The following is a 12,743-nucleotide window of genomic DNA, read 5'->3' as shown; positions in this document are numbered from 1 at the left end:
AGAACAACACATTTGTCATGAAATCTGACTGAAAGAGTCTCCAGAGCACAGATGTGTTCAGTCACAGCAGCGATTAGATGAGTGCATATTCAACAACAATAATTATTTGTGGCATATCCTCGAGTACAAATCAGCCCTTTTGTCTGTCATAGAAAATATATAAAAGTACAGTTTTTGAATTAAAAAAAAAAAGACTAATTTGTTCTTCACAAGTTTTCTTCCATCTCTTGAGTATCTGACACGCCTGTAGGTTTGAAAGATGACTGTAATAAGCGTGCGCCTATTAATACTAAACACGACAGGGTCACATGTGAAGAAGCAAGTTGCTCATTTCGCCTTGTTTCAGTACAATCATGACTGGAACATATTGATCATAGATGAACAGTGGAGAATGAGCAGTGGTTACGCTACTTTTTTCCACAGTAAATGTAGGTCATGACAAGAATCCAAGTGACAAGCGTCCAAAGTGACCACAGCCTCTGTTCTTTAAAAAGGAGAAAACCTTTTTGTATCCACTAATCAGTCCGAAGGCCTCAAAGATAGATACTGTGTGGTGTTCCACTTTAAAGACTAGAAAAGACTATGTTATAGATGTAAAACAGTAGAAACTGTAACAATACAAAAGAAAAGGTTGTGTCTGAACAAGAATGTTCATTTTCTTGGTCTGTTATTGCAGAAGTCCAAAATACAGTGCGGGTAGCTAAGGTGCATTGTTGAGTACAAGCTTGAGCTCTTGTTTGCCAGCATGAGCTTTCACCTCAGCATCAGATTACACAGCTACACAGAGTTAGAGCCACAGTACAGTTTCACTAAAAGAGCCTTGGATTTCAATTAGGCAAACACGTCTAAGAGGCCTCTAAGGAGAAATGTGGCACTTCAGCTGTGTAATCTAAAGTTAGGTTCACCTCAAACCTGCAGAATAGATCTTTTGTCTCCCTGCTGCAGATGTGCTTATGACTTCACAGGCTCCACTACACTCCTAGCTGCTATAACTTGCCTCATCACTATGGTCTCTGGTAAACCAGTCATTTCGGGTTGACAGTAAATCCATTGATAGCACTCTCATATGGGCCAATTAAATATGGAGCTACAGCCAGGAGACGGTTATCTTAGCTTAGCATAAAGACTGGAAAGAGGGGAAAACAACAAAATCATGTTGCAAGCACCTCTAAAGCTCAGTAACTATCACTTCACACCTTGTTTGTTTAATCTGTACAAAAATTACAATCTAAAATTACAATTTATGCATTTTAGAGGGAGTTATGTGACACACATCCTGGAATATTGATGCTGAGCTCAGCTAACTGTCTCCTGGCTGTAGATTCATATTTGGTAGACAGATATGAGAGTGGTACCAGTCTTAAGATGTAACCTCCTCTGCAAGGAAGCACATAAGCATATTTCTCAAAATGTTGAACTATTCCTTTGTGAGACAGAAATGGTTATTATTTCTACTGATTCTCTGATATTTCCTCGCTTTCCTCTCAAATATTCTGCAGTAACACTTGGAGCTGTCACTCTAACTGCAGATGAGCACAGGCAGCAGGTACTGACTGGTCCTGATACACTGATTTTCAAACATTGCCAAGACACTATGAACATCTCCACTCCTCCATGTCTTTTTTCTTTAAACAATTCCTCATCCTTAAAGGCATCACATTGTGGGCATGCCAGCCACATGTGATCTATGTGATGCTGAATCAGCACACACAGGAAGCTGTGTTGTTCAGAGAGAGGCTTGCAGCAGATCTGTGCCACGTGATGTAGCCCTGTGGATACGGCTGGTTTTCAGCTCTAGATACTATGTGTGATAACTGAATGATAAAAGCAGGCTGGCAGCCTATATCACATGGCAATAATTGCATTCAACATAGTTATGGTCCCTGACTAAAAGGACTTAATAGAGAAAAAAATTAAAAAGATCCAAATATGCTGGTGCTGGTTAGTTTAGCTTGAAAGTTCAATATTTTTAGGAATGTGCTTGTTCTTTTTCTTGCCCAGAGTTAGGTGAGAAGATCTAAACCACTCTCAAAACTGTCTGTTAAACATGAAGCTAATGCAGTGGACAGCTTAGGTTAGCTAAAAGACTAGTAACAGTTAGCCTGGATTGGATCTGAATGAACACCCAAGGACAAGATGGTAACTTGTCAATTGCAAGGCAGCCACGCCCTAAAGCATACCCTGTTTTATCATCTATTTTACTCTAAATTTACAACATGAACATCATGCTGAATTTAAGAAGACTTGAGCTTTAGTAGTGACTGAGACCATAAATTCATTAGGAAAATGTCTACTGAGGTAATAAATCAAGAGAGAAGTAGGATCAATTTCTTATACGCTTACACGCAATCAGACCTCTTTTTGCAGCCAGTGGAGTCGCCCCCTGCTGGCCATTCCAAAGAACACAGGTTTAAGGCACTCCCACATTGGCTTCACTACTCAGACCTGCAAGCTTCATCCACTTGCATGTCTGGCACAATGCCCGCTTCAGCACTTTGTTCTGTATTAAAAACATCCATTTAAAGCAAAATCCACAGAGAGTAAAAACATACAAGTTCCTCCTGTATGTCTTGCCAATGCTTAAACAATAAAACAACACCTGCTTCCTCACTGAGAGGAAAAGCTAGTTTTCACTGGAGTAAACATCTGTAGACAGAGGCTGCGAGCCCGACATCAGCAATCCAACTCAGTGTGGTGTCAAAGACGTGTGCACTCTACAGATCTTCTGACCGCTGCTCTGCATTGCCATCATTCAAACTAATGTAAAAGTACCATTAATTTCAGCACGTTTTATTGCTTTCAAAGAGCATTATTAAATAATCCATATCTTCCCTGCAAGCAGTCATTAAGCTCCAGAGTTGCTGAGACAGCAATAACATTTGTCATCTGTATAACTCAATTTACAAGAACACAGGATTTGATGCTATTTAGCGCCATTCACACAAGAGCCCAATTATGCCAAGAGAATGATGCACTGACAGTTTTGAGACTGCAGGGAGACTCAGCTGACTGACCGGGTATGTGTGTGTGTGTGTGTGTGTGTGTGTGTGTGTGTGTGTGTGTGTGTGTGTGTGTGTGTGTGTGTGTGTGTGTGTGTGTGTGTGTGTGTGTGTGTGTGTGTGTGTGTGTGTGTGTGTGTGTGTGTGTGTGTGCCTCTTTCCACACTGTGGTGTGATTGGGCCGGTCACGGGTGCCAAGCAGCTTATGAGCTGTAAAGCCACCGACACACTCGAGGTGTAGACAGCCAGTGAGACATGTACAGTACTGAATGTGTAGTTATGACAAAACTACGACAATGAATCGAGGATACAGGGTTCTCAGTGTTACAGGACTGGACCTGTATCTTGTAAACATTAGCCACCAACTACAGATCACATACTGTGGCCAGCTCAAAACTACTGCCAACTGCTTTCCATCCATCACAGTGAACTTGGTGTCAAGGGAACTCTGTCTTGGCAGCTGAACTGCAATCAGCTTTATGCACAAAACAACAAAAGTCGCAGTATTGAATCCTTTTTAGAGTCTGTGCTCATTGCTTTTATTCCAGGCTGAGTTTCTGACACCACAGCTTGTGAATGCAAAGTTTTTCAGCTGTCCACTCTCACTCTTTCAAGTTCAGTGTTTCCTGAAACCAACAGAGGGATGCCTTTCAAAAGCATTTCAGCATGCAACTGCATTACCAAGAGACGACAAAGTAACAACAAAGGGTTTAAGTGTAAACGAGTGTACTGAATTAAAATGACACCAACAAGTGTTTCGAATGTAAGACATGAATAAAAAACTGTGAGGTGTATTACAATAAAGGCCTGGTCCCACCAGAAAAAGGCTCAGTGAAATTAATCCATGCAAGACTTTGCAAAATATTTCCTCCGAGAAGTCTGGTGATGTAGTGACTGTAGTAGCATGTGCAGGGCTGGGCAGTGCGACACATAAGTCACACATGCTGTTAAAAAAACTGGTCTGTGCAATGAATGAAATAGCCACAGTAGTAGTTGGGAGACAGTCTGAGGTGGTGCTTTAACACTTGTCAGGACGAAGCTCAGTTTGAGTGTGGTTGTTGCCAAAGCCCAAACAAGTGGCTGTGAGGTGAATCAGTGGAGCATCGCTATTCTGCTCGGTAGTTGTAGTCAACTGTGCACTTAAAAATGATATCCCCGGCTGTGCAGAGTACAGGGAGGCTGCAGCTGCCAATGCACCTACTCAGTCCTTTTAATAAGCGACATCTACTCACAGATGTTAGTCATGGCCAGTGATGTGCATCTGCTGTATTCTGTTAAAAACACAAAAATCTTTTGGATTCTAGTTTTGAGTCATTACACTACTTCCTGTGTTTATACTGAATAATCAATATGAATTTAATATAAAATGATATTGCATGTATGTTGATAGAGATTAACTGAGATTTATACTACTTTTTTGAAGCCTTATACATTGTTGTTTTGCAAAGAAAGAGGTGTTACGTTGCTGCAATTTACTGTACGGGCAAATGAAGAAGACGCCTGTGTCTGCTTGCTAAGGCTTGGATGGTGCCCTCTATGCATCATAAATGTCCTCCAGTCACATGCCTGTTTGAGTGATGAACTGTGCTACTTGCAGTGTGTTGTTATTTGTGTTAGAGATGGTAACAATGTTTTATACTTGTGCTATAATTTGTGGTTTGTGCTACAAAACTTTTAACCTCTGTAGCATCAGTGCTGGGTGCAAAAGAAAGTTAACATACAGGCCTGATGGTCACGAGCTGGATAACAAGTTCACACACTTTATTCAACACGTATTCCACTGAAATAAGGTTAAATAAACATGAATGGCGCAGCACAGCTGATAAGCTACCAAACTTCCTCTATGTTGGACCCTTCTGCTCTCTGTCCCCTCAAACTTCAGCACTGTTCGGACAGCTTGCTATTGGTCAGTGTCACAAATTTGCAGGTGAAAGTTCACAGATCTTTAATTGGATGTGGAAAAAAACAGCCCCGAAAGCTGGTGTGTCCAGGCCTTCATGTTAATCATTGCACATTTTGGTGAAATTAATCAATAACTTACTTACTGAGTAAATACTTGAACCACGGTAAAATGTCTATTATGATAAGAAGAAAACATGACAGCATGGTCATTTGCTGCCAGACAGCTGCTCAACTGTCTATCCTACACAGAAAGAGCCAGTTTCATTGTAATCAAAGCTAATTCTTGAAACACATCCATAATCCCCACTCAGTGGACTCACTTCTGCCACAATGCCAAGCTATGGCTCCTTACTGGATGCTGCTGATGCTGCTGAAGGAAGATTTTGTCCTTTGTGTTGAGTGACTCAGGTGAGCTGTGCACTCTGCTTCCTAACACCACTTCCTTATGGAAAGTACCAGCGACTGAGGAACACACTTCCAACATGACCGCACCCAAAGCCTTCTTTCTGAGCACACTTAAATGAAACACCAGTCAGAAGAGGTAACATCAAGCTGAGATGGCACTGACTGGGCTGAAAGGGCGCATTGTGTGGCATCACTGCTAATGTAGCATTAATCAGCAAGAGAGGAAATCCACAATCCACATTTTGTCAGGAGGTATTTCACAAAGAGCCAGATAAAGACGTCAGGGTATTAAGTGACTGAATTGTTCGAGCTGAGCAGCTGGATATCAGGTGAAGCAGATAATGGGAAACTGTGCACATTGTCAAGAAGAAGACTTTTTTAAAATGAGTCTGGAAAAGTGAAAAATACTCCAAAGACATGCACAGCTTCTCAAGCTATGCACTCAATCCATATGCTATGCTAACTAAACACTGTCTCAGCAGTCAGCTGAAATTCCACCCCTGAGGAGATTCACCAACCCCACCTAAGGCCTATTCAAAGAAAGGAGCCGTCCTGTTGGTTTAACCCTGTCTGGACCCAACGCTGCAGCATTCCTCCTGGCTCGTATTGAAGTGAGCGAGGGCTCAGGAAATGCAAAATATAGAAAGGCTGATGTGTGTTCCTCCTGTCCAGGCCATAAACGGAGCTCTGTGTTTAGGTTCCACTGGGAAAACTGGGGCCCCCTCCCCCCTCCTGGGCCTCTCCTGCCAAAGAGCAGCTTTTACTGAGAGACACACTGTCCCAGGGAAAGCCTGATCCTTTAGGCCACAAATGTGTGTGTAAAGGGTGTTAGTGCAAAAACAGAGGGATGTGGGTGGTGTAGTGTCTGTTTATTTAGCCTTAGAAGAATGTATGCAGATGTGTGATATGAGTCTTTCTGATCCGAGGGTCCATGGGGCCAAAAGGGTCTGATGTGCACTTGTGGGCTGGCACGTTAGTTGGTGTGCTGGTTATCCAGTTGCCTGTTGCAGCACACTGAACACTGCATTCAAACAGTTACAAGTGCAAAAGTCTGCAAATTAATAGGGTGATGAGGAGAATCACATGTTGTGCTCTGACACATGGAGCTGTTGCATAAGCAGATGTCACAAGTAGGGTTGGGCTTCTTTCCCACACCGATGCTAAAACAATACCTTTAAAACAGTATTGGTGAGTAAGCCTGAGCTGATAGTGATTTAGAAAAATGCCTAAATCTGCAGATAAAGAATGGCTTTATGTTATCGCAAAAGCAAATTTGAACTTGAAATTGAACAACATATTAAGATTAGCAAAATCAGCGTTACATTACTAACCTGAGGAATGGCTGCTATGATCGTCATCAATGGTCCCCTCACGCTGCATCCCATTTATCCCATCTGTCACAACATGCTTCATGACGTTTGATGGGTTTCCTCCTTTACATGCAATTGTTCTTAAACATTTGTTGCACAAAACAATGTTTGAATCCTTTCGAGTGAAATAAAGTCACGGTAGACCATTTGGCTTCAGGCATTTTAACCGTGTTTAAGCTAGCTACTAGCTAACAGTAGATACCTGCAACCAGGAGGGAGTGCACCAGTGCAACTACTCCTATAGACAGCACAAAAATGAGAAATGTGCATTGTGAGTTGGTCCAGTGAAGATCTGCAGCAAATTTTGTGCCAATGCATTAAGTAGACATAGAAATATTTGGCTGGATAATTGAGTACTTTGACCTGATTATGTGGCTACAATGAAAGGTCAGTGGGATTCATCCCCTCGGGACGTCGACTGTCTGTACCAAATGGCAATCCATCCAACACTGACATTATTGTCAAAATATTTCAGGCTAGACCAAAGTGGTGGACTGACAGCTAAAAACTTTTTCGGTGCCACACAGCAGCCCTTCAGTAAAACAATAGAATTACATAGAGTGAAGGTCTTATTGAGCGATATCAACGCTGAGAGAACAAACGTGCATATCGAATCACTTGAGGACTCCGGCTCTGAAAGCAGATGGTCTTAATGGAATAAAGAAACACGCTCCAGAGTACTCGCTGAATCATCGGCTCCTGCGGCTCTGTGTCATGAATACGCAGCTGGCTGGAGCAGAACAGGCTGGAACAGCAGGGCCACCCTGACCTGTCGTAAGATGGGCCCGGGTGGCCAGGAATCTGACAGCAGCCGGAATGATTTCCACTGGCAACTGCGGGACATCACATGAAGATTAGGTCATGCACTGTTCCGTTGTGGATGTTTTGTTCTGCTTTTAATTGGATAGTGTCACATCAATAGGTCTTCACAAGGCTTAGGTCCAAAGCAGCCCTGGAGCAACGTAGTTTCTTGTGCTGCAGGTGTTCCAATGAAACTGGAGTGCAGAGCAGTTCATCTTTACGACTGTCATGGCCTCAAGTCAAGCCCAGACAAGGAAGGTATGCGGTGGGGTACCTCTCCAGTGATAACGACAGCAGCCCCAAGCCCCGAGCCATCATCTCAGGATCTCCTTGTAATTAAATAGCTAGAACCAGCACCTGATAACCATCAACTCACATCTGTATCTGCAAATGTTGCTGGTAACATATAGATCAGAGTTCCTGAGTTTTATTTGCAGGGGGACGTACAGAACAAGACACTGACTATAAAACTCAACATACTGCATTCCAGGGCATGCTGCACCACAGACTTCCACCTCAGTCCTTGTTTCTGTGCAGACTTTGTGGAGAATCCACAGCTGCGCTTGTCGTAAAGCCCCACACTCCTGAAGAAATGCCCATCTAAATGCTTCATTTCTTCAGGAACAAAGTCAGAATTTCCTGTAATCCTCAAAAGATTGACAAAAATCTGCCAGAGCTGAGACAGCTTGAGATTTGTAAAACACAGTTTTCTCGCAAGAAATATCTAAATATCAAGGTGCATCGCCTGGAGTGAAGATAATGCATAAAACATGTTGATCTGTATTGGAAAGGAGTGACATAATGTCAGACCAGCAGGCCCAGTTTTCACTTTTTAAGAAAAACTGAGATGTGGGGTAAAAAAACAGATGTCATGACTGACTAAAATGGTCCATTTTTCCATGTGGGAGGTAATTCATGTTCAGCAAAACTACTATTTCCATCCTCTGTGTCTATAAGAGTGCAGCATACACGACATGTACAGTAAACGCACTCTGCAACTATGTTATTATCCTAAATTTAGATGAGTGCTGTGAATCCTGTCTGCAAGCAGAAGCCAATTTAAAAACAAGGCAACGTTATAGCGTGGAACTCTGACTTGGCAGCTCATTGCTTTGTTATGTGGCTGCTCTCTTGCAGCTTTATATAGTCTTTGAACAAACACTATGACCTTTACCCCAGATGGAGCAAGAGAAGGCAGGTGAAGGTGTTTGAAATGCAAATAGGACAGAGCGGCTGCATAATTAAAACCAATTTAAACTGATTTAAAGCTGACAGACAGAAAAAAAATTACCCAGATGATTCACCATTCATTGACACAGTGCTGGTAGACCTGCTTTTATCTATGCATTTGATGACTATGATGACTTCCTCATGCGTCTGGTTTTGCTCATCGTCAAAAATGTACCCCCAAAGTCTGTAAAATGCAATTAAGCACATGAAGAGAGTGCGGGCAGTGTATCTGGATGTGAAGCAAAGTCAGCAGGAGACCAAGCAAACGTGGCTGAACGTTTTAAACAGAAACTAACAGAGGCTGCCACTTCTGTTGATTTTAGTATTAACAATAACCTCCTCATGTGTTGTGCTGTTGTTCAATCACAGCTTCTCCAGGAAGAAACTCTGCTGTCAGTCAGGGGTGATTTGGCCCTAGTTTCCCCCTCGGTGGACACACTCTTTTATCCTCCAGGTACATCTAAAGAACAACTTATCTTGAGAGTGTTAAACTGTGATGTGCATCACAATTTGCATCAACAGTCAAAGTCAGTTTTTACTGCTTTGAATTATCGCGTTTCTCCGTCACAGTCAAAGGGAAAGTGATGCAGAGGAGGGCAATTCAGGGGGACAAGGCACATCAAAGCTCCTGAAAATGAAGCATCACCACAGAAAGAACTCCTGGAATGCATCAAACATCAAACTGATGCGCCGTGCACAACCATCCAAGGAACTCAAGGTATTTTCTTTAACCTTGACTGCTTCAAATAGCCACAAAACTTCACTCACAAGTGGTGTAACAGAACACGTCAAGTGGACTTTTCAGGAGTATGATGGTGTGGAATCCTTCTGGCCTCCTCAATAGGCCGTTTTTCACGGATTCCTAATAACCCCGAACAGCCTTCGCCCCATGCCACACATCACACACATCCAGAACTGACTGACCTCTCTCTTAAAAGCCCTGGGTCCTCACAGTATGGCCTATACATGCTTATTTGGTCCATGATATAGCTGGGCATGTCTGAATGAGGCCATTGTATGTGGCAGAGTGGGACCTGGAAGAGGAGGAAACCGATCTCAGCGAGGGCCAACGCCGCTCCCAGCCAGCTGCAGCTTCACCCAGCCTTCCTCCACGTAGCAGAGGAAGCAAACCACTAATCAGTATTGCAATGAGACTGTTCCTCAACCGAGATCTGGGGTTCTCAGGGAAATCCAGACACTGGGAGGGATGAACATCATGTTAGGGAGGGAGGACACAGTGGAACAGGTCAAAGACACACACACACACACACACACACACACACACACACACACACACACACACACACACACACACACACACACACACACACACACACACACACACACACACACACACACACTGGAGAGGTGGAAATGAAGAGACAGAATGGGACCACAGCTGAGATCAAACCAGAAGCCCATCCTGTTAGACAAGCTAGACATCACATAAAAAACATATTTCTAATGACCATAATGTTTTAAATGCATGAAATCTACGTGCAAATATATATGAACTGTTGAGGAACAAAAAATTCTGTCTTACGGGACTTTCATTTTCTAGATCCAACTACATTTTTTAAATACTTTCATAGTTTCCAGTTTTAGTGTTGCTGAGATCAGTCCAGTGTGAACACGTCTCTACATCCTGAGACACAGATCTTATCAGTAAATTCTCATATTGTTGAATGTATTTTGTTGCCAATAGATGGGAAAACTTAGACTTAAAGACTGAATCTTATTGGCAGAGGAGTGGTGAGGAACTGATTGAATCAGCTGTGATATCTGACATACTTGAATGTATTTTGGTGGAGGCGTGCTTTCCTTTTCTTCACTACTACTGAGGCATTGTTATTATTATTATTAGTGATACAGTGCTGAGCACTGAACACTATTGTTCTTCTGTGCGCTTCTTCTTCTTCTTATTATTTTTTTTCATCTTCCGTACTTTTTTTGCCGCGCTACTAGTCTAAAACGATAGCGAGCACCCAGGCGAATTATATATCAAAACGTGCGGCTCGATCGGGAATGGTGTGCTATTATTTTTCTCTACAGAATACGCGTTTTTCGCGTCGTAAGACGCGAAAAACGCACGAAAAAATCCCATAAGAAATGAATGGGACGAGCCGAAAAATGCGAAAAAATCTCCCCCTTTTTCAAAGGGTTACTGCTCGGGCATACTTTTACCTAGAGACGCCGTTCCAACTTTAAAACGTAGACACAAGTCTCGTGTATGGGTGTAGTAATTCTCGTTTGGATGGGTCATATAGTTTTCGAGCAGTCGCAGTTCAATGACCATGAGCGTTTTGGGAGAAATTCTGAGTTTATAATGGGTGTGTATTGCACGGAATGTTCGCGCTAGAGTGGAGGGGATTAACTGCCAGAGTGGAGAGAAGCACTGAAAATTGTGTGAAACTTTTGTCTTTCCACGCTCCCCCAAAGCACAAATTTCGCTCTACGTGCGCGAAACTTTCCAAGTTTGTAGTGCCACTTGCGCTGATTCTCACGATGTGCCTGGCTAAGCGACAGGACTTACGGTTTTTGAGTTGTGAGCCTCTGAGCGAGGAGAGCGCCTCTAACCTCGCCCATAAGGTCCAATACAAATGAAAAATGGGAGAGACAGAAACCAGCCGTTTTTTAACTCGCTCTAAAATCCGCATTTTTCAGCCCAGCGAAAAAAGAAAGTGATCAGAGTGTACAGCAAAGCCTTGTGGCTCTCACGGTGAAGAAATTTCGGCAATAGGAGTTTCGGTGTCGGCGTGAGAAGCGTTTGTTCGGAGGGTGCGCAGAGGCCAAATTCAGACGTTTCTCAGAGTCTCGCAGACCCGCAGGTGGCCTGATCTCAAGTTGCCATGGCAACCTCTGAGCCTAATTGCCTCTCCCACACACACACATATGTAGCATGAGCTGCAGCTGTGCAGCTCAGTCAAATGATCAGTTCTCCATTAAGCTCTATAGTGACATGCTAACCAGCCACAGCCAAGCTACCTACTGGTGAGTTGTATGTGTTAGTGATGTAATGAGTGATGTTGGCCTGTTAGCGTTAGCCACAATGCTAACATGCTAATGCTAACATGAGGTCCTATGAACTTGTTGGTGCCTGGAGGTATACCTGTTGATGTCGGTTTGGCGTGCTAACATGCTAATGTTAGCATGCTAATGCTAATATGCTAACATACGTTAAAATGAATGTTCATCGCATTCTAATGGGGGTTCAGAGGTTTTTAATGTGATATTTGACATGCTAATTTTAGCATGCTAATGCTAACATGCTAACCTTGGCTAAAATGATTGGTAAGGCATTATAATGATGTTTGAGACCTTCTCAATGTGTTTTTTGATATGCTAATGTTAGCTTTGCGTTGTGTTTTTAGTACTGGACACTGACCTCTGTCAGCAACACGGCCCGGCGTTTGCGCACTGTATCACTCTCCAAATTTCCCGCCGAGGGGAATTTGTCTAGTTGGCATTATTATTGTGATGAGTAAATATTTGTAATTGAGGCTGAGTATATTTGTCGTGAGGTCATAAATGACAGAAAAAATGGATTTTGAATGACTCGTAGACTTTCAGCTCACCTGGCCTCAGACTGCAGTTGAAGTAGAGGATGACCATGATGAAACATCCCAGACACAAGGCAAAAACCATCCGAGTGACTTTGGGTTTCCTCATCCTGAGTCTCTGGAGACGACCCACAAACCGCGCAGCTCATGCGAAGAAGACGCTCTATTTGTTCTCGCGGCGGTGTCTACTTTATCCCCGATAAAAGCATCGATCCGGCGCGCTGACCTTTGCTGCTCCTTTTCTTCCTGTACATCCTCGGATGTCCAGTGAGGGAGACGCAGCGGTGATGGAGGACAGGACGGAAGCAAACGGGCCAGGCTGCTGTGATGGCTGCTCTGTCTCCCGGTCAGTGTCACATAGTGTGCTGCTTCACGCAGACCAGAGCAGACTGCAGGTCTGTCCGCGGGCAGAGGCCACCGCTCTGTTTGTGTAAGGGGTGACTGTTAACCCCCCTCTCCCACTGCAGCGCCTCAAC

General features: G+C 43.3%; 1 protein-coding gene across 1 annotated transcript in view; it reads right to left on the bottom strand.

Moving 5' to 3' along the window:
- Nucleotides 1-12,743, bottom strand: part of LOC139351470 (carbohydrate sulfotransferase 11) — a 22,052-nt gene extending 9,309 nt beyond the window's left edge. Inside the window, exon 1 of the mRNA XM_070993400.1 lies at nucleotides 12,283-12,743. Coding sequence (XP_070849501.1) covers nucleotides 12,283-12,376 — 94 coding nt within the window. The 5' untranslated portion in view covers nucleotides 12,377-12,743. The remainder of the gene's footprint in view (nucleotides 1-12,282) is intronic.

This window comes from Chaetodon trifascialis, chromosome 3 (genome assembly GCF_039877785.1).
Source record: "Chaetodon trifascialis isolate fChaTrf1 chromosome 3, fChaTrf1.hap1, whole genome shotgun sequence".
NCBI classification, from domain to species: domain Eukaryota; kingdom Metazoa; phylum Chordata; class Actinopteri; order Chaetodontiformes; family Chaetodontidae; genus Chaetodon; species Chaetodon trifascialis.
Note: the sequence above shows the minus strand (reverse complement) of the source record. Positions and strands in the feature narration are given on the sequence as shown.